The 20,193-nt window shown below is 59.0% G+C and overlaps 1 protein-coding gene across 1 annotated transcript; it reads left to right on the top strand.

The window, feature by feature from the left end:
* The first annotated feature begins 2,977 nt into the window (after positions 1–2,977).
* On the top strand, positions 2,978–19,902 carry PPP1R9B (protein phosphatase 1 regulatory subunit 9B). The gene is made up of 10 exons (XM_016932492.4): positions 2,978–4,512; positions 8,405–8,537; positions 9,928–10,048; positions 12,279–12,383; positions 13,425–13,560; positions 14,072–14,224; positions 14,337–14,390; positions 17,438–17,667; positions 17,986–18,082; positions 18,251–19,902. The coding sequence occupies exons 1-10, from the start codon at positions 3,142–3,144 to the stop codon at positions 18,302–18,304; spliced, it is 2,454 nt and encodes an 817-aa protein (XP_016787981.1). The 5' UTR covers positions 2,978–3,141; the 3' UTR covers positions 18,305–19,902.
* The last annotated feature ends 291 nt before the right edge of the window (positions 19,903–20,193 follow it).

Below are 20,193 nucleotides of genomic sequence, written 5' to 3'. Positions count from 1 at the left end.
GATTTGAACCCTAGCAGCCTGGCTCCTAGGTCAACCACTCTATGCCAAGGCAAAGGTAAGGAAGGAACTTCCATCCAAAGACCACTGGGCAACTTGGCCATCAAAGTCTCTTCCATGAAGACAAAGGAAAGAGAAAGGGTGGTTAAATTATCCTGGAGTGCTTCCTCACTGGAGGATGTAGGTGAAGATGACAGCCCAATGAATGAAAATTCTATTTAAAGCCTTCAGTTTGGATGGTAACCCTCCCAAACCCTCCTTGTTCCTATCAGGTGCGATTACCGCTCCAGACAGGCAGAGAAGGGATGGAGGGAATGAGACCCCATTCTTCACCCATCTCACAGGCCAGCCGGCTTGGTGCCTGACACCAGAGAACAAGTGATGGTGAAGCACTTACCGCTCCATAAAAGCATCTTTGGGAATTCTGGCCAGGGTGTTGCTCTGCTAACCAGGAGCCCATGAAATAATAATCCCACTGATTAGCCTCAGTCCCCCAAGCTCTGGCTAGCTCCACCCTCTTGAAGCCCAAACCCCCTAGAAGGGTCTGTTAAAGGGGTTTGTCCAGAGATTCATAATCCTTTGGACAAGGGAGACCCAAGAGCACCCCTGTAATTCCAGTTTGCTCTAAGCTGCTACCGGAAATGCTGGGAGTCCGAGGGTCTCTGGGCCTAGTAGCTGGTTCTCAGCTCCTTCTCCCACCCTCAGAAACTGGGGGCTTCCCCACCTGGCCAGACGCGTGGGCACAGACCCCTTGGGCTGGGACCAGTTAAGATGACCTACCACCAAGGGTGTGGGAGATTCTGGGCAGAACACAGGGGCCTGCGCCCTCCTCCAATCCACACAAGAGCTTCTGAGTACATTGTACAAACTTCCAAACCCCAACTGGGTGAGGTTTCTGTCTTCTCCGGACTTCTATATTGGGGTTGGGGGGCCTGTGGGGAGGGGTTTTCAAGACCCAATCTTGAGTTTGGAAATCTAAGTCCCAAAGCTTGCTCCTGACAGAGGCCTTCTAAGAAGGGTTAGGAGACAGACTTCTTCACCCTGCACAATCCCAAAGTGCAAAACTGGGGAGGGGTAAGTTTCCTGGGCAGCTGGGCAAAGATGCAGGTGGCATTTGGAAAGTGTGAGGTCTGGGTTCACTTCCGGCTCTAGCTCACAACCTAGATCTTCCCTCTTTCTTAGCACCAGCCTCGGGATCAGTCCTGCGGTTCCTGGCCCCTCCCGATCCCAATATCCAGGGTTCCCAGGCGGCTTCCCCACACCCCATCCCCCACGCTGTACTCTAAGCTCTTTTGCACATGGTAACGCGTTAATATCCCACAAAACCCACACACACCCCTGCAGTGGAGTGGTAGGAGGGCTCCCTTTGCCAGCCCTTCCAGGCCAGGGGGGAGAGAGTGGGAGATTAGGAAAAGGAGGAAGAGGATGGAGGGGAAGAGGGCGGGGGAGGAGGCAGAGGCCGCAGAAAGGCCTGAGATGCAGGAAGCAGCTGGGAGTAGGGGGAGGCTTTGTGCCTGAGTTGTTCTCTGGGTCCTAGGGCCCATTGTGTTCACCAGTTTCTGGGATGTGTGGACTGAACCAGCTCACCTGGACCTGTCCAGAGGGCGGACTCTCACACCCAGGGCCCAGGCAGCGCCAGCACCCTAGCTGTGTATGCGGGGGGTGCAGAGGGCATCAAACAGCTTTCTGGGTTGCCAGGACAGGGGATGTGTAAGTCACTGTCACCCTCCCCACCCCCCCACCCCAACCGGAACACAGTGGCCAGGATCCTTTAAATCAGAGACCCAAGTTAGAGCTCTCACTGGCGAAACTTTGGCCCCAGGCCTCTCGAATTCCTGCTCCCAAACCCTTCCTTCCGGTTTGAGAGGCAGGAGTGCCAGGGTAGGGGCCTGAAGACGGGTGCACAGCAGACAGGCGACAGGACATCCTTTCCAGACTTCTAAACGGCAGTTTTGGTGATCCCCTGCTACTTGGATGACGGGGTTCACCTCCTTTCTTCACCACCCCTCCCCCACCATCGAAAGGTCACCAGCGCTGGGCCAAGGTTTCACACCTCCAAGGGGGCCAAAGATTGCCTGTAGTGAAGTGTTAAAATGCAGATTCCTGGGTTCAGCCTCGGAGATTCTCCTTCACAAGGTTCGAGAGAGATCCCAGAAATCTGTATTTTTACCAAGTGCCCAGCGATTCTGATGCTAAAGGCTTGAAGCACACCGAAGAGCTAGCTCCGAGGACACTGAAGAATGAACCTCTGCCCCTCCCTACAAACCCCCTCCCCTCACACCGAGACCATCGTGGATGTACTGCCTCCCCCCAATATTTCATGGAGGCGCGGTTCTGTGGGTTGTGACCGCAGTCAGAAGTTGTGATGGAAGCAGGTTGAAGAGTGCTGGCCAACGTCCGGGGGCAGCGGAAGGCTCTCCGCGAGGGCTGGGGAGGGGAGGGGATCCGTTCGGGTGGAGGGGAAGGGGAGGGCTCACAGGCTCCGGCCCCGGAAATCCGATCCCTTTAGGACCCAGAGGTGCCAGTCCCCCAGCGGCGGCTGCGAGAAGGGCAGCCGCTCGGTCTCCGGCAGCCGCCGCTCGGGCAAAGCCAGAGAAAGACCGAGGCTCGGGGCACGGGGGGGAGGGAGGGAGGGAGGGAGGCGCGGCGGCGGAGCGGCCCGGGCCGGCGGAGCAGCCATGGGCGTTGGGGTGCCGGGCCCCCCGAGAGCCGAGGCCTCCGGCCGGACTGGGGGACGCCCGGGCTGCCAGCCCCGCTGACACCGCCTCGGACGATGTGAGCCGGCGACACCGCGGCTGCTTCGCGGGCAGGGCGCGCGCTCCCACCGGCCCCAGACGCCGCTTTTCTAATTTGGGTGGGGGCGACCGTACCAGGCCGCTCGGGCTTTTGAAGCGGGGCTGGCTGTCTTCGGCAGCTTGATTGGGGGAGGCGACCCACACACAGGGCGCTTGGAGATTTTTTTTTTCATTTTTTTTTTTTAAAGCGGGATTAACTGTTTTTGGCAGCTTGGTTTTGGGGGGACCCTAAAAAAGGCCTTCGGGGTTTCTTTTATCGGGGGGAGGGGGCGGTGGTCCCGACTTGGCCAGCCGCCTGTTGAAGCGGGGGAGCGGGGAGCAGGGGCATGCGAACCCGGCTCCCCCCACCATGATGAAGACGGAGCCACGGGGGCCCGGGGGTCCCCTCCGGAGCGCCTCCCCGCACCGCAGCGCCTACGAGGCGGGCATCCAGGCGCTGAAGCCGCCCGACGCGCCCGGGCCCGACGAGGCACCCAAGGGGGCCCACCACAAGAAATATGGCTCCAACGTCCACCGCATCAAAAGTATGTTCCTGCAGATGGGCACGACGGCGGGGCCCTCGGGCGAGGCGGGCGGCGGCGCGGGCCTGGCCGAGGCCCCACGGGCGTCCGAGCGCGGCGTGCGCCTGTCGCTGCCGCGGGCCAGCAGCCTGAACGAGAACGTGGACCACAGCGCCCTGCTGAAGCTGGGCACCAGCGTGTCGGAGCGCGTGAGCCGCTTCGACTCCAAGCCCGCGCCCTCCGCGCAGCCTGCGCCGCCGCCGCACCCGCCGTCCCGGCTGCAGGAGACGCGGAAGCTGTTCGAACGGAGCGCCCCAGCGGCCGCAGGCGGCGACAAGGAGGCCGCGGCGCGGCGGCTGCTGAGGCAGGAGCGCGCCGGCCTGCAGGACCGGAAGCTGGACGTCGTGGTGCGCTTCAACGGCAGCACCGAGGCGCTGGACAAGCTGGACACTGACGCCGTGTCCCCCACGGTCAGCCAGCTCAGCGCCGTCTTCGAGAAGGCCGACTCGAGGACCGGCCTCCACCGCGGGCCCGGGCTCCCCAGGGCCGCAGGGGTTCCCCAGGTCAACTCGAAGCTGGTCAGCAAGCGTTCCCGGGTGTTCCAGCCCCCGCCGCCGCCGCCGCCCGCCCCGTCGGGGGATGCCCCGGCCGAGAAAGAGCGCTGCCCCGCAGGGCAGCAGCCCCCGCAGCACCGAGTGGCCCCTGCCCGGCCGCCCCCCAAGCCCCGGGAGGTGCGCAAGATTAAGCCGGTGGAGGTGGAGGAGAGCGGGGAGTCGGAGGCCGAGTCGGCACCCGGGGAGGTGATCCAGGCTGAGGTTACGGTCCACGCGGCCCTGGAGAATGGCAGCACCGTGGCAACTGCAGCCAGCCCCGCGCCCGAGGAGCCAAAGGCCCAAGCGGCCCCGGAGAAGGAGGCGGCGGCGGTAGCGCCGCCAGAGAGGGGGGTGGGCAATGGCCGGGCCCCGGACGTGGCCCCTGAGGAGGTAGATGAATCCAAGAAGGAGGACTTCTCGGAGGCGGACTTGGTGGACGTGAGCGCCTACAGTGGGCTCGGGGAGGACTCTGCGGGCAGTGCCCTGGAGGAGGACGACGAAGAAGACGAGGAGGATGGGGAGCCCCCCTACGAGCCCGAGTCGGGGTGCGTGGAGATCCCGGGGCTGTCGGAGGAGGAGGACCCAGCCCCGAGCCGGAAGATCCATTTCAGCACGGCGCCCATCCAAGTAAGTGAGCCCCCCCGCCCTGCCCCCGCGCCGCCCCTGCCACGTGCACGCGGCCGCCCCCGGCTCGCCAGCCAGCCGGGTTTGGCAGGCTGAGTCAGCCCCTGCCACCCAGCCCCCTTCCCAGAAGTTCCCACCCTCAGGGGGGCGTGGGGGAGTTCCAGCTGTTTGTCAGAGAGGGATTTTCAGGTGTGCGAGGGGGGTGGCCTGCCCCGACCTGCCCTCAGGTTCCTCCGCCTGCTGCCCCGCCCCGCCGCTCCGCGGAACCCGCCCTGCCCCACGCGGGTCCTGGGACACCTGCTTTCCCTTCCTCACCCGGACATTCCTTCCTCCAGAGGCTGCCAGAGGCTGGGGTTGGGTAGTGTGAAGGGGTGTGTGTGTCTTCAGGAGAGACATTTGCCCTTCACTGGGTAGAGAGGGGGCCGGGGTGCTTTCCCCCTGTATGGGAGCTGGATGAGGTGAGAAAGGGGAAAGCCAGGAACTTCTCAAAACGAAGCTGCAGGGGACCGCAGCCCTTCCTCTATTCTGTTTGTACCCCCACCCCAACTTTGCAGAAGTGAAAGAGGGAAGCAGATCGTGAGGGTGAGCTGGTCTGTGGCCATGTGACTGGCTGGCGCCGTGTTCCCTGGGGGTCCCTGCAGGCCAGCTGCCCGGTCCTCCTTGCACAGGGAGGGGCACTTTGTGTGGTCCTTGATGGGGAGAGGACTTCTGCAGGCATGGAGGAGGAGGGGGTGGGGCTGGGATCCCCCTGGGTGCCTGGCAGTAGTGGGCATGCCTTTACTCTTGGCTGCTCAATAGGACAGACTCCCATGGCCTTGGCAGGCCCCAAGTGTTCTTGCCACATTCTCTGGGAGCCCTGAAAGAGGGATGGGAGCTGCCCCTTTTGGGGGTCTCATCCCCACCGCCACTATTGGTGGTTGGTTTGTGGGTTGTGCCAGAGCTTTGAGATCCTCAGAACAGCCCTGATGGGGAGGGAACATCCCCTGGGGGGAATCAAAAACCCCAGGCCACCCCTCCCCCCACTTCCCACCACCCTCCACTCTTGGCTAGCACATTCAGCCTGCAGGGTTCTTCCTCACCGCCCCAGGCTCAGCTGCACCCGGCCCCAGGTCCGCCCCATGGAAGTGTCCAGGTCCCTGGACTCTCCTTGGCCTGGACCCTGCCCTGCCTTTACCCTTCCCTAGCCAAAGCACCATCTGTTTGCTTGTCGTTTCCATAACTACTCCTGGACTCTGAAGCTTCCCAACTTTCCTCTCACTCGCCCAGAATGTCAGCCTCTGCCCCTCTCCCACCTCCCACCCCAGCAAGAGGCCTGAAAGGTTAAAAGTGAGTGGCTTTCAGGCCAGCCCCTCCCCTGGGCTGGGACCTGCGGGGTCCTCTCCCAACCCCTTTCCCCTCCTGAAGGCAGTGGGGTTCTGAAGGGAATGGGGGACTGTAGTGTTTCTTGGAACTCTGAAGCAGAGTCTGGATCCCCCCACCCCACCCCCACTAATTTTGCGAGAAGTCCGATTCCCTCAGAGTTGGAGTTTGGTCTGGGCCTCTGACTGTCTATATTTGACGCCTTACCCTGATTTTTCAGTAAAAAATAGCACATGATTTGGAGCAGTGCTTCCCGGCTCCCTAGTGACTTTGGAGCTGGCCCGCCCTGTGTGAGAGCCAGGGTGTGTGGCGGGCCCAGTGTGGCTGGCTTTCAGCCTCACTGGGGATTTCCTCCTCCCCACCCTGGCACAGGGGCCCCACTTTTCCTTCTTCCTGCCCCTGCCTTGATGCCAAGTCCAGGGTCCCAGTCCCCATGGATGGCCCAATTGTTGCCCTTCTGGAGGTGGAGGCCTCTGCTGAGGGCAGAGAACCCAATTCCAGCTTGGCCTCAGGGAGGTGGGACCTCCCCTAGGGCCCTCTGCTAGACCGGCATATCATGGTGGGCAGCCCGAGGAGGGGTAGGAGGTGGTCTGGGGCCTCTGAGCCCAGGCCTGGGATTCCTGCAGGGGGCAGGACCAGAAAGGGAACAGGATTTGATAGGCTGAGAGAAGAGGGCAGGGTGCAGCCCAGGACAGGCTGTGAGGGTGTGTTTTGGAGGTCACAGCGGGCATGTATGTCCGTGTGTGTCAGGGAGGGGTTTCGTTGACCCAGGAGACTGTAGAGACTCAATGATGAAGGGACCGTGTCTCCTAGAGCAGAGGGTGAGAGTCAGGGGACTCCAGTGCAAAGTGGGCCAAATCCCACTGCTGAGTCCAGGCTCACATCAGCCCTGTCCCAGAGCCTGGGGCATATGTGCAATGGAAACCAAGTCACCGGTGACCCACCCACCTGTCCCAGCTGGGTGCAGTCTCATTCTGCCTGGCCACAGTTTAACCCATGTGACCTTGGGCAGTGGGCCTGGTGCCCTGGACTATGTGCAAGGTAGGCAGCCTGTTTGTTCGAGGGGTGCAATGGACAGATGAGCTTTAAGGGCTGGAGCCAGAGTTTCTCTGATGCTGTGAAATTGAGGGCATTGAGCTAAGTGACCAGAGGGGTCCCTCCCACCTAAGCCTTCTAGTCCTATGAGCACCCCCTCCCTCTCCCACTGTGGCAGTGAGCCTCTCTGGTAGGGGGTGGGGACGACACGGAGCAAACCCAGACAAAGGCTGGGACACAAGAGTGCTGCTGCCCACCAGGGTGCCCACAAGGTCTGCTCCTGGAGGAGACAGGGCCCTGACAAGGGCCCTTGGGGGAGATGGGGTCCTAGTCTGACTCCTCAGGGCTCAGACTCAGCCAACTGATAGAGCTGTTCCCCATCCCTCCCCGCCCCCGCCTGGCTCCAAGTGGTGCCAACCTGTCACTGCAGGCGATGAAGCTTGAGCATGTCATGGTACCCCAAATGGTGCTCATTAACCTCCCACTGGGGGCACCCCTGCCTGGGCCCAGAATTAGACATTCCCACAGAGCCCAGCCCCACCTTCTCTGTCCTTCTGAGAGGGTCAGAGCTGAGGAATTCCTCTTTTTGCTGAGAGACTTTGGAGAGAGACAACAGAGGGGTACAGGAGATGCCAAGGCAGGGGTGGCCTCGGAGCCCCATGGCACCTGGGTTCGCTGTGGGCAGTGTCAGAGGCTGTCCCCTCCTCAGTCTCCTGGGCCCCCTAGCACATGGACAGGGGGCGTAACTTAGAGAGCTGCAGTTGTGGAGGGAGAGCGGCCTGGGTGTGCAGGGAAGGCCAGGCCCAGCTTTTTCCCCTGCTCCTGCCACCCGAGGGGCTCCTGGGGATGGAGGGCCTGCCTCTTCTCCACGGGGATAGAGATGGTCTTTCCTGCTTCCCTCCCCTGCTCCAACATCCACTTGAGCGGCAAGTCAGAGCCAGTCCTGGGTACCTCTCCCCTTCCACCCCTCCTGCTCCCCTCCCCCTCTGCTGTCTCACACCCGCTCCCCCCTCTCTCCCCATCTGGCATTCTCCAGCATCTTCTCCATCCTCTCTCCCCTCCTCCTCTTCCCCTCTTCTGCTCAGCCCGTTCCTTCCTCTCTGTGTCTGTCTTTGTGTCCCCTCTCGCCTGTCTGGCTCTCTGGGTCCTATCTCTCACTTTCCCTCTATCTGGGTGTCTGGGTTCCTGAGTTGGACGTTTCTCCAGGATTCCCCTTCTGTGCCTATGGCAGACCATGCTCACGCTGGTTGGAGCTGCAGAGAGAATAGCAGTGCGGGTCTGCCAAGGCTGGGTCCCTTTCTGTCTTGACCCTGGGCTCCAGAACTATAAGGGCCTTTGTTTTGCTCAGAGCTGGGGTCTCAGGGGACTGGGTGAGGCCTCATCTCAGGGCTGTCATGGGGAGGCATGGGGTGGGTAACTCAGCCTGCCTCCTCGGCCTCCTCATGCCAGTTCTGCCCTTGTCCTCCTGCCGGCCTCTCTGACCAGCTGCCACCCTCCCCAGGTGTTCAGCACTTACTCCAACGAGGATTACGATCGTCGCAACGAGGATGTGGATCCCATGGCAGCCTCTGCTGAGTACGAGCTGGAGAAGCGTGTGGAGAGGTTGGAGCTGTTCCCTGTGGAGCTGGAGAAGGGTGAGAGGCCAGGAGGCCACGTCACTTGCGCACAGCTGGGGTTGACCCGGGTCTCATCTCTGGCACCAGCTCCTGCCCTGTGCCCTCAGGGGCTCCCACAGACTTGCTGGGCCTCTCCCTCTGACTCAGGCCCTTGGTGACCTTCCCCTCTCCTCCCTTGTCAGCACCCAGAGCAAACAGGGCCTCCAATCCAGGCCAAGCCACACCCCCACCACCCCGGTCATGGAACCACATTTGCACATTCAGTTAACAGGTCTCTGTAGGGTACTGTGTGCTAGGTCCTGGGCTCTGTGTTGGGGACACAGTGGTGGGCTCCTGGGGAGATGGATGGGGGAGGCAGACATGGAAGGCACAGTCACATCTAATCTCACCCTTAGGCGCTGGAATAGGGGCTGGGGAAGGTAAGGAGGGGCCACTGTAAAAGCGTTTAACAGGTGACCTAACCAGACTGTGCTTGGGGGCATTCTCCAGGGAAGTGAAGCTTGAGTTGCACTCTGGTGAGGAGGAATTAGGGGAGTAGTCAGGAAAGGGGCTTGGCTGCATTTGCACAGGGAGGGCAAGAAGAGCATGCAAATGAGGCCTTGCAGACCACGTGGTCTTGTTGCTAAGATGGATTGGGAGCCATTTCGAAGCACAGGAAAGGTCTAGAAAGACCACACCAGGCTGTGATGTAGGGAGGGGGTCACAAGTGGATGGAGAAAGGCCACTGTGGCGTGGACAGGAAGATGGCAGAGCAGGTGTGGGTGGACTGGAAAGGTCTCCAGGGGTAGAATCCATAGCATCTGGGGGTCATTTGGCTCAGGTGGAGGCTGTGAGTGGGAGGGAGGAATCCAGGTGCCTCCCAGGTCTGGCAGGTGGCAGGTGGTGGTACCATCCCCCATGAGGGAGTGTTTGTGGCCCTCATTAGTTGGGACATCAGAGGGCCATGAGTCAGGCAGGGGCAGGTGTGGATAGGGGAATGGACCTCAGGGGAGAGAAAATCTGGAGGTCTTTGGTCCTTGAAGCTATGAGTACAGATGAGACTGGCTGAGAGGGAGAAGACCAAAGGCTTAGGGCTGAGTCCCATCCTGGCTACCCCCATCCTGGCTACCCCCATCCCGGCCACACGCCCTGGTCTGCATATGCAACAGTCTTACCTGCCTGTGCCACCCTTGGCATGCTCTTCTGCCCATTGGTTCTTTGGAAGGGACAAAGGGCAGGGAGCGGCTCAGGAGCCATCCTAGTAGACTTGGCAAAGAGGGTGGACAGAAGTATATCCCTTCTTCAGTTGTGGGACATACCCTAATGGGGAATTCTTCCTGATGGGGGGGCTGTGCCCTGGAATTCGGGGTGGAGAGTCTCTCGTCTGTCCCCTACAAGCCCTGCCATCTCACCACTCTCTGTTCCACAGACTCCGAGGGCCTAGGCATCAGCATCATCGGCATGGGCGCCGGGGCAGACATGGGCCTGGAGAAGCTGGGTATCTTCGTCAAGACCGTGACGGAGGGTGGTGCGGCCCATCGGGATGGCAGGTACCAATCCTCCCCAGTCTCGCCTGACCCTTTTTCCCTCTCCGACTGGCCATCCTTGGTGGGGTGGGCCACTGAGCAGGGGGTGGGGCGGGCCTTCCCTGGGAGATTTCCGTGCTGTGTGTGCAGCTGAGATGTTCGGGGAGCACTGCCATGCCAGGTGCTGTTCCAGGCCCCAGAAATACAACAGTGAGCACGGTCAGCCCCTATGCCCTGAAGGAGCATGTGTTCTCCAGGAGGGGCTGGTGACCATGGGGGCTATAGGCGTGTGTTGTGCATCCCGGTCTGGAGTACAGTTTGGGCCCTGGTAGGGAGAAGACAGGCATGGAGTATATTTGAGCTTTTTTTTCGCTGGACATTGAGTCTCTGACAGTGTTGGGCCGGTGCTGGGCCCTGGGGAGTCAATGGTGAGGGCCTGGCACACTTGAGAAGTGTGCAGTGTGGTGTGAGGTAGACATTGAATAAATGGACACACAAAAGGTAGTGAAATGGAGGGAAATGCAGACTGCTGTGAAGGCATACAACAGGAGGGTTTAACCTCTCTGGGCATTAGGGAAGGCTTCCTGGAGGAAGCAGTGCTGGAGCTGAGAGCTAAGGCTGAGCAGGAGTTAGCTGTGCTGAGGGAGTGAGTGCAGAGGTTCCAGGCAGTGGAGCCACGAGCAGGCAGGTGTGGCTGGGGCATAGAGAGCAGGGGCCAGGAGGCTGTGACTAGACCCATTGATGGCAGTGGCTCTGGAGACAGGCTGTCTTTGCGCATGTGAGTGTGTGTGCCTGTATTGAGCATCTGTGGTTGCAAGGGGTGAGTTCTGTGGGACAGAAGGTTCAGGGAGGGCATCCTGGAGCTGTGTGCCAGCCAGGGACCCCTGTGTTAGCTGTGTATTCCAGGGGTGTGGGGAGTGGCAGTAGGAAGGGCTGTAGGGCATCCCCCAGGGTGGCTGTAAGTTAGATTTGACATTGGGGATCTCTTGTGGTGGTACCTCCAAACCCAGACCCCCTCCATGTGACAGAGGTGAGCAGTTGTCCTTTGGGATCTGGGTGACTTTGAGATCTTGTTTCTAGAGATGGGGCTGCCCTGTCAAGGGGCTTCTACCTGTTGTGGCCCAGGTGGCATGGAGAGGGGCCGGGAACAGGATACCCTTTCATTTACCCCTTCCCCTCCCAATGTGAACTTCCAGAGCCTTTCCCATTGTTGCCTGTGGGTTGTCTAAGGAGTGAGTGTGCATGGTGGCCGTGGCCACTCACTCATGCCCACCTGGGAGTGGCATGTGTTGGGGTGAGCTGTTGACAATAGGCCATTTCCTCCATTTCCGTGTGGGAGTCCTGAGAGAAGGCCTGGAGCTCCCAGGGAGGTGGAGTGGAGGAGGGAGGTGTCTGAGAGGCCCCCCACCCTCCATCTCCCTCGGCAGGCCAGACTGAACCTCCCCTTGTATGGAGAACACGGGCTTCAGGGGACACAACTGGAGTGTGTCGGCAGGTGCACCTGTATCAGGTGTGTGTGGGACAGTGTGTGAACTCGAGAGAGTGCCATTCGGTCTTGGGGACTTGGGAGGACATCTGTGCACTCAGTTCTGTGCAGAAATGTACACGTAAGAGGGTGGCATGTCACTTGTGTGCTGTGGGGCTCCTGGCCAGTGTGCATGGCAGAGATGAACTCTGAGAATGTCACACCGCTCAGTCAAGTATGATGAAGGAGGGGACAAGAGTGTGATTGTCACAGGAAGTGTGCCTGCCGCGTCTCCTGGTCCTGGACGCCTGTGTCTGCTTTGCTTGCCTGGCTCTCACTGCCCACACAGGTGGGCCTGGCTGACACTTAATCCTCTGGCCTTGTGAATGTTACGCAGGTAGACAAAGTACCAGGTCCCTGTGAGGACAAAGTATCTGTGAGGTTTTTTGTTGTTGTTTTCTTTTCTTGTTTTTTTTTTTTTTGGTTTTTTTTTTTTTTTTGAGGCAGGGTCTTACTCTGTTGCCCAGGCTGGAGTGCAGTGGCACAAACACAGCTCACTGCAGCCTTGACCTCCCTGGCTCAAGTGATCCTCCCACTTCATCCTCCCAAGTAACTGGGACTACAGGCACGTGCCACCATGCCCAGCTAATTTTTCTTTTTATTGTTTGTAGAGATGAGTTCTCACTATGTACTCAGGCTGGGGAGCCTGGAGTTTCTGATGGGAGGAGGCTACCTCTACCCTCGCTCCTCGGTTCCCCTGTGACCCCTTACCCAATGTCACTCTGCTAGGATCCAGGTGAATGATCTCCTGGTGGAGGTGGATGGAACAAGTCTGGTGGGAGTGACCCAGAGCTTCGCGGCGTCTGTGCTCCGGAACACCAAGGGCCGAGTGCGGTGAGAGCCCAGAGGGGTGGGGCATGGGAGCGGGCAGGAGGTCCTCGTCCAGGCACTCCATTCACCTGCCTTAACAGCCAGTTAAGGTTCTGGTGGCCCAGCTCACAGAGGTTCTGCTGACTCCTTGGCTGCAGGAGTTGCTGTGCCTGGAGTCCCTCGCCTCACACCTGCCTTCTCATCCCAGCTCCCTGGCAACAGCTGGCCACCAGTACTCAGCCTTCCTGGCCCACTGTCCACCAGCCCTCCAAACTGTCCTCTAGGGCTTCTTCTCCTTCCCCCTACCTGTCCCCGACTCACTGACTGAAGAACCAGGACGTCCAGGGTGAATGCTAACCATATTGGGGTCCCCTCATTGGGACCTCATGCCCCCCACCCCGACCAGCCCTATGTCATCCTGGGAAGACTCCTCCCCAGGCCTGTAACCAAGGGGACTGGATCAGAAGCTCCCTGTGTCCACTCTACCTTTGGCTTAACATTCAGGGATCACTCCCTGCCCCCCTGCAAGAGGGGTACTACCCCCAGGAAAGGGTGGTGGAGAGAAACAGGATGTGGGTGGCCACCGGGAGGAGGGGCTGGTGCCTGGAAGTTCCACTATTTCCTCTCCATCCTAATCTCCAGTTGCCATCATCCCGCCCCTTCCTGAAGCTCAGGGGCTTGGAGCATACCCAAGAAACACCTCCGCAGCCCATCCCTGCTGGGAGGGTCATCTTCACCTTTCCCTGCCTCATTTTCTCCCCTGTGGCAGGGGAAGAGCCTCCTCAGTGCATGTCCCCTGCAGCCCAGCCTAGAGGTGGGCTGACATTCTCCCTCCCGCAATACTGGCCAGAGGGGTGAATGGGCCTTCCTGCCTCCCTTGGGAAGGAAACCTGATAAGGGCCCCCATTCCCCCATTCATTATTAACACTGCAGCCTTCGGACTCAGCCCTCTCATCTCTCCTCCCCCGGGAGGGCCTGAGTTTGGAGAGGGGAGCATCAGCAGGGAGGATGATGGCATTACCTGGCTGAGGACAGAGGCAGCGGATGATGCCGGTGCCCCTGCAGGTTTATGATTGGCCGGGAGCGGCCGGGAGAGCAGAGCGAAGTGGCCCAGCTAATTCAGCAGACTTTGGAACAGGAGCGATGGCAGCGGGAGATGATGGAGCAGAGATACGCCCAGTATGGGGAGGATGACGAGGAGGTAGGGAGTCCCTGCCTGGCTGGCCGCGTCGTCGCCCCCTGGTGGCTAGATGAAGCATTACAGTCATCTGCCTCTACTGCTTCCCCTGCCCTAGTAAAAAGCCCACAGTGCCATTCCCTGTCCTCCAGTCACACTTTTTGTCTTCAGAGGCTGGACAAGGAATACACAGTCCTCTCAAAGAGCCCCCAGTCTGAGGGGAGAGCATAGCCCCTAATCTTGGGGGACCTAATCTGAAAGGGAGATAGATTCAGAAGGGGAAAGATAGTACAGGCTGTTTCTTCAGAGACCCAGGCTGATGAGGAACTGACCCCCTCTGTCATCAGGGGACTACCAGGCTGTTGGGGGAAGACATAAACCGTGTCTCTGGTCCAGCCTCAGGCTGAAGTGGGAGGCACGAACCACATTCCTGGGTAGCTCTCTGTCTGGCATGGGCAACTGGTCCCAGCCTTGGTCATCAGGGCTGAGGGCAGCTGGGTGGGGTGGGCCCACAGTCTCCGGTCTCCCTTCGCAGACGGGAGAGTATGCCACTGACGAGGATGAGGAGCTGAGCCCCACGTTCCCGGGTGGTGAGATGGCCATCGAGGTGTTTGAGCTAGCGGAGAACGAGGATGCACTGTCCCCTGTGGACATGGAGCCCGAGAAGCTGGTGCACAAGTTCAAGGAGGTGGGAGGAGGGGCTCCCTGGAGTGGTGGAGGGAAAGGCAGGCAGGTCTCCTGCCCTTGGCACTGCCTGCCCCACCCTGCTGGAGCTGAGTGCCTGCCCCTCTGCCCAACAGCTCCAGATCAAGCATGCGGTCACTGAGGCAGAGATCCAGCAGCTGAAAAGAAAGGTAAGGGTGCGTATGTGTGTGCTTTTGCGTGCGTGCATGCGTGTGTTGAGGAGCAGGGTCCCCCTACCCTCACACCTGCACATGCTGACACTTAGGCACAGGTACCCACAGAACAGGCTGCTCTAAAGCAAGATGATATGATAGATACGATATTAAGAGCTTAAGCTCTGGATCCATCTGCTCCAGCATCACTTGCTTCTCTGTGCCTCAGCCTCCTCATCTATAAAATGAGGTCGTAATAGCACCAACACCACAGGGTCGTTGTAGGATTAAATGAGATAACACACGTCAAGTCTTTAGCACAATGTGTGACATAATAGGAGCTCAATAAAAAGTCAAAGTAGGCTGAGCGCAGTGGCTCATGCCTGTAATCTCAGCACTTTGGGAGGCCAAGGCAGACTGCTTCAGCCAGGAGTTAGAGACCAGCCTGGGCAACATGGCGAAAACCTATCTCTACAAACAATACAAAAATTAGCCAGGTGTGGTAGCGCACACCAGTGATCCCAGCTACTTGGGTGGCTGAGGTGGGACGATCACTTGGGCCAGGGTAGGTCGAGGCTGCAGTGAGCCGTGATTGTGCCACTGCGCTCCACTCCAGCCTGAGTAACAGAATGAGACCATGTCTCAAAAGAAAAAAAAGTCAGTATATTAGCTGTGATACCGAAGCATGCTAAGTTCTGCTCTAGGTGTCTCTATGTTTGTGCTGTCCCACATACGTCTGCTATATATAGGCCCATTGATAAGTACAGACCACCCAGAAGTACACACACTGACACAGCAGCCTGGCCCCAGGCACATAGTACCCACAGACCCCCTCACCCAGACACATAGAGACACCCACTCTACACAGACACAGTCACAGAGACAATGGACCTGTGCTTCACATTACACTCGAGGCTATCAGCCTGGATATGCAGACCCACTCTGCACCCATCTGCTCTGAAACACACAGGCATGGCCATCGATCAGACCACCTGGTCTAGGAAGAGTGTCACAGGGCATGCACATTCTCATCTGGGCAAGTAACACAGAGGTGCTGATGCTGACCCCAGATGGAGACACATGGCACACACACACACACACACACACACGTAGTATACACAGATGCTTACACAAGCATGTCAGGTGCCAGCACCCTCACAGGCATGCAGATATACAGACTTCATATTAAAAGTCTGTATGGGGCCTCTGCTGGGACCTAGACTATAGGAGTCCCAGTACCTATGAGGCTTCTGCCGTGGTGGGGAGAGACAGATCTATAGGGGTCTTGCAGACATGGGAGTGTGTGTACCCTCCCACATGGGGGTATGCAGGAGAGGAGGCCAGGGTTTGGATGGCTGGGGCAGAAGCAGGGGCATTCCTGGCAGGGAGAGGAGCTCCATGGAGCTTGGAGGCTGGCTTTGAGGGGAGGCCAGTCAGGAGGTGGCAGCATGCCTGTCGGGGAGAGGTGGAGGCAGGGCTGGACTGCCAGGATGGGCTCTGGCTTGCAGTATCCTGCCTCCCCTCTAAAGACTCTGGCCTTGGTCCTACAGATAGCATGGGGTATGTGGCCATTGGGATTTTTCGGAAAGCCACTGCCTACAAAGTGGGAGGGCATGAAAGTGGGCAGTGCTGGGAGGCAGGCAAACTGGTTAGGGGCCCAGACAGTGTCCTGGCAGGGGTAGGCCAGGACTGCTCAGAGTATAGGCAGAGGGTCTGGAAAGGAAGGGTAGGTGAGCGCTGCATTTCCGGGGTCAGAGTGACAGGCCATGTTCCTGAGGTGTATGCAGAGTATGAAAGGGAGGGGCACGCCAAAGGTCTGTTAGTGCATTCTACTTACAGACATCCTCTGGGTACCTTCTAGATGTCCAGTATTGTTCTCATCACCATGACGGGCAAAGCCAGAGTTGATCGTTGTTCTTGTGCATCTGCAAACCAGTGACTGTGTCATCATCACACGCTGGCATGGGGCTCTGTAGGAGAGAACAGGCTTACTGAGCTGCTAAAGCAGGAGGAACCTGATTCGGGTGGAGGTGGGAGTAGGGCTGTGCTGTTGGAGGGAGCTGTGGGGGCTTTTTTGGAGAAGTGACACACAGCAGAGAACTGAAGGGTGAGCTAGAGGGAAATAACTAGGCAAGCAGGAGGGTAGATGGGGGACATTCCAGGCACAGGGGAAAGCACACGCAAAGGCCCTGTGGCAAGTCTGAGGATCTGCAGGAAGGCCTGTGTGGCTGGGGGACAGAGAGCAAGGGATGTTTGCAGCAAATACTGGCCTGAGACTGAGTGCCAACATGGCTATGAGGTTGTGGCGCCTTTTAACAGAGCAAGTCAGGAAAGGAGGCATAGGTTTGTGCAGCTGCGGGGGCCTGGTCTGGGGCATGGTACCTGGGAGGAGCTGGGAGCTAAAGCTGGGAGTTGGGAGCAAGGGTGGGCTGGGACTTGAGATTTGCAGCTCAGAGTGCACAGAGGTAGTGTGGGAGATGGGCCGGTGCCCCAGGGCAGTGAGTATAGGGAGAACAGAGGATCTGGAACTGAGCTGTGGGGGACTGGAGGTCTGCGCTGGGGTCACCTGGAAGCTGGGAGAGAACCAGGATTGTTCAGGAAGCCACAGGTGCAGAGACTGGCGAGCAGGGCTGGGGCTGCAGAGAGGGGACAGAGAGTAATGGTGACCCTCATCTGCCCTTTTACTTCACATGTACTGTCTCACTGGAGCTTTTGTGAGATTGGGAGGCACATATCACTGCCATTTTACAGATGGGATAACTGAGGCTTGGGACATTAGTTGCATTGCCCCAAGTCAGAGTATCAGTGACTAACCGAAGCCTCCAGCCTCCCTGCGAGTGGGGTGCAGTGACAGGGAGTCTGGTGGGAGCTCTGAGGCTGAGCTCTACTTCTTTCCTCTCTGGGTTTCAGTTCTCAGGCTCAGCCAAAGAGGGTTAGTAGTTGGGGTGCAATGGACTCCACAACGGTAGGAATCCCCTGGAGACTCTAGCCCCAGTGCTAGGTTGGGGGTACCCTTTGGCTCCTGCTGGCCCCCACCAACCCAGGGCCGTGCCTTTCTCTCTCAGCTGCAGAGCCTGGAGCAGGAGAAGGGGCGCTGGCGGGTGGAGAAGGCGCAGTTGGAGCAGAGTGTGGAGGAGAACAAGGAGCGCATGGAGAAACTGGAAGGCTACTGGGGCGAGGCCCAGAGCCTGTGCCAGGCTGTGGACGAGCACCTGCGGGAGACTCAGGCGCAGTACCAGGCCCTGGAGCGCAAGTACAGCAAGGCCAAGCGCCTCATCAAGGACTACCAGCAGAAGTACGTGGCTGGGGGCTGGGCGGACTGGGCCCAGGGAGCACTGAGAGGCTTTCGGGGACAGTCCCTCCCCATCCCTCCAGCTGAGTAGGGAGGCACAGAAGTTGGAGGGCCCCATGGTGGGGACACCCGGTCCGGAATGACCAGGCATCAGAGCCAGCACAGAGCCAGACCCCCAGAGGCTTTGGGAAAACCTGGGGCCTCCCGACCTGAGAACAGGGAAGGACAGAGTTGCCCAGGTAAAGCTGAGGACCTGGGTCGCCCTGGATGAAAGCCAGACCACACACCCTTACCTGCCATCTGTCCCTTGCCTGTGCCCAGGGAGATCGAGTTCCTGAAAAAGGAGACTGCACAGCGTCGGGTTCTGGAGGAGTCGGAGCTGGCCAGAAAGGAGGAGATGGACAAGCTCCTGGACAAGGTGGGCCCGGGGCGCCCTGTGGGCAGGGCCCAGTGGAGGGAGCAGCACTGAAGCCCCTACCCTGTGGGTCCTGGAGGGAGGGGATGCCATGTCCTCATCGGGGGGCGGAAGGGGCTGGGATCATGCCTGGTGTCCAGACCTGACCCCCTACCCTCCTTTGTTTTCCAGATCTCAGAACTGGAAGGAAACTTGCAAACACTGAGGAATTCCAATTCTACTTAACAGGAATCATTCCATAACTGGACAATAATTAACCCCCCTCCCATTGTCCTCCCTCCCCTGTCCTCAACACCCCACCCCTCCCCCTACCAGCCTGGGGACAGGTGCCCCGACTCCCCCCACCCCTCCACCCCACCTCCCCCAGCTTCAGGGACCAGAGGGCTCATATCACAGGCCCCCTTAAGATGGCCTGGGCAGACAGAGGTGGCTAGAAGGGCAGCCTCTTTCTTGCCCCATGGGGCTGAGGCACAGAGGCCGAGGGCTGCCGAGGGCTGGCCTGGTGGTCGATGGACACAAGCACCTGCAGATCAAACTGCCAGACTTTACACACTCCAGCTTTTGTCTCTGGACTGGAACGGGGCTGGGGCTCTCCCAGCATCTGCCAACTGGGGGCTGCTCCCTGCCCATGGGGCACCTGGGTGGCCCCTGGGCCTCTTGACTTGAGATTCTACCTTCTCGGCCCTTCCCTCTCCCCCCATCATTGTGCCGTCTCTGTTGCATTCTGACCCTCCTGCCTGGGGGGTGGGGGCGTTGCCTCAACACCTCCCCCATCCCTGTTCCCTGTCCTGGGAGGGATAGAGTCCACCCCAGAGCCGGGAGGCTGGGCCTGGCCCTGGCCCTGCACTGATTTCTCATGTGTCCTTCGGGAAAAGGGGAGTGAGAGTGGGAAAAAGGGAGAGTTCAGGACACCTGGTCCCCAGCTCCCCATTGCCTGGGGCAGCAGCCCTTAATTTCTCCTTGTGCCTCCCCTCTTCCAGGTGCCAAATAGCCATAACCTCCTCTTGGAACTGTTATGTGGCCTCTCTGGGGTCCAGGTTTCCTGGTCAAGGCTGGGAATGCCAGGGAGGAAAGGGGGTCTGGCTACAGAGACCCTGGTCTTAGGCAAGGGGAACATTTCTCCCTGGAGAGTCAGGTCCTATCCTGTGCTGCCCTGTCTGCCCAGCCCAGGGCGATGCCTGGAAGCCTACTGACATTGCAGGGAGTCAGCCTCACCCCCACCCCCTACTGTTTTTCCAATGTTTTGACTGGAGGGCAAAATTTTACTACTACTCATCTTTTTGGAGACCAGGGCTGCCCTGCTGGCAGCCTGCCTTCTAAGTGAAATCGACTCTGTTTCCCCACTTTAACCCCAAATTGGGGCTTGGACCAAGGGAGGTGAGACCCCCTCCCCCAGGTCTCCTCCCCTTTCAAAATCCATCTCATTTTGCCACTTCATGCCCCTGCCCTAACGGGGTTTTTGTTCATTTTTTAAAAACAGACCACCCATCCCATCCGTTTTGGCTTCTTGTCCCCTGTAAATAGACCATGACTTCGATCAGTATTTCTTGTCCCCACCCCTTCCTATCCCCAGATGTGCCCCCATCCCCTGAAGGAGCTAGCTGTCTCAGTCCTGGGCTCGCGCACTTCACCCCGGCAGATGGAGGGGCGGAACCGGGTGGGCGGGGCCGCTTCCGGCTGCTTGGGCCAGCGGCCACCCCTGCCCAGCCGTCGGGAGGACTGCATCTCTGTATATAATATATATATATATGTATGTATTGTTCCCGGTTTTGTACGGACCATGCCCTCTGTCAGGTCGTCCCCATAAAAGCAGCCCCCAGAGCCTTGCTGCCTGGTTTCTTGATTCACTGAGGTGGGGAGTGGGCAGGGATCAAGGATGCCTGGCTGCCCCAGTGGTCCCCTCCCACCAGTGCTGCCTCTAACCCTGAGGAACTTCCTACAGTGTCCCTCCGTTTCCGGTTCCAGCAAACTGCTTTTCTGCCCCCATTCCAGCCATCAGCACCCATGCTTTTTGTCCAGTCCTCCTGGGCAGGGCTGAGGGTTTCTAGAGAGTTTGTTTAGTCTGCATTCGTTTTTCAGGGCCTCTAAGAAGTTCAAAGGATGGGCTAAATACA

The sequence above is a fragment of the Pan troglodytes genome, chromosome 19, assembly GCF_028858775.2.
Source record: "Pan troglodytes isolate AG18354 chromosome 19, NHGRI_mPanTro3-v2.0_pri, whole genome shotgun sequence".
NCBI lineage: Eukaryota > Metazoa > Chordata > Mammalia > Primates > Hominidae > Pan > Pan troglodytes.
Note: the sequence above shows the minus strand (reverse complement) of the source record. Positions and strands in the feature narration are given on the sequence as shown.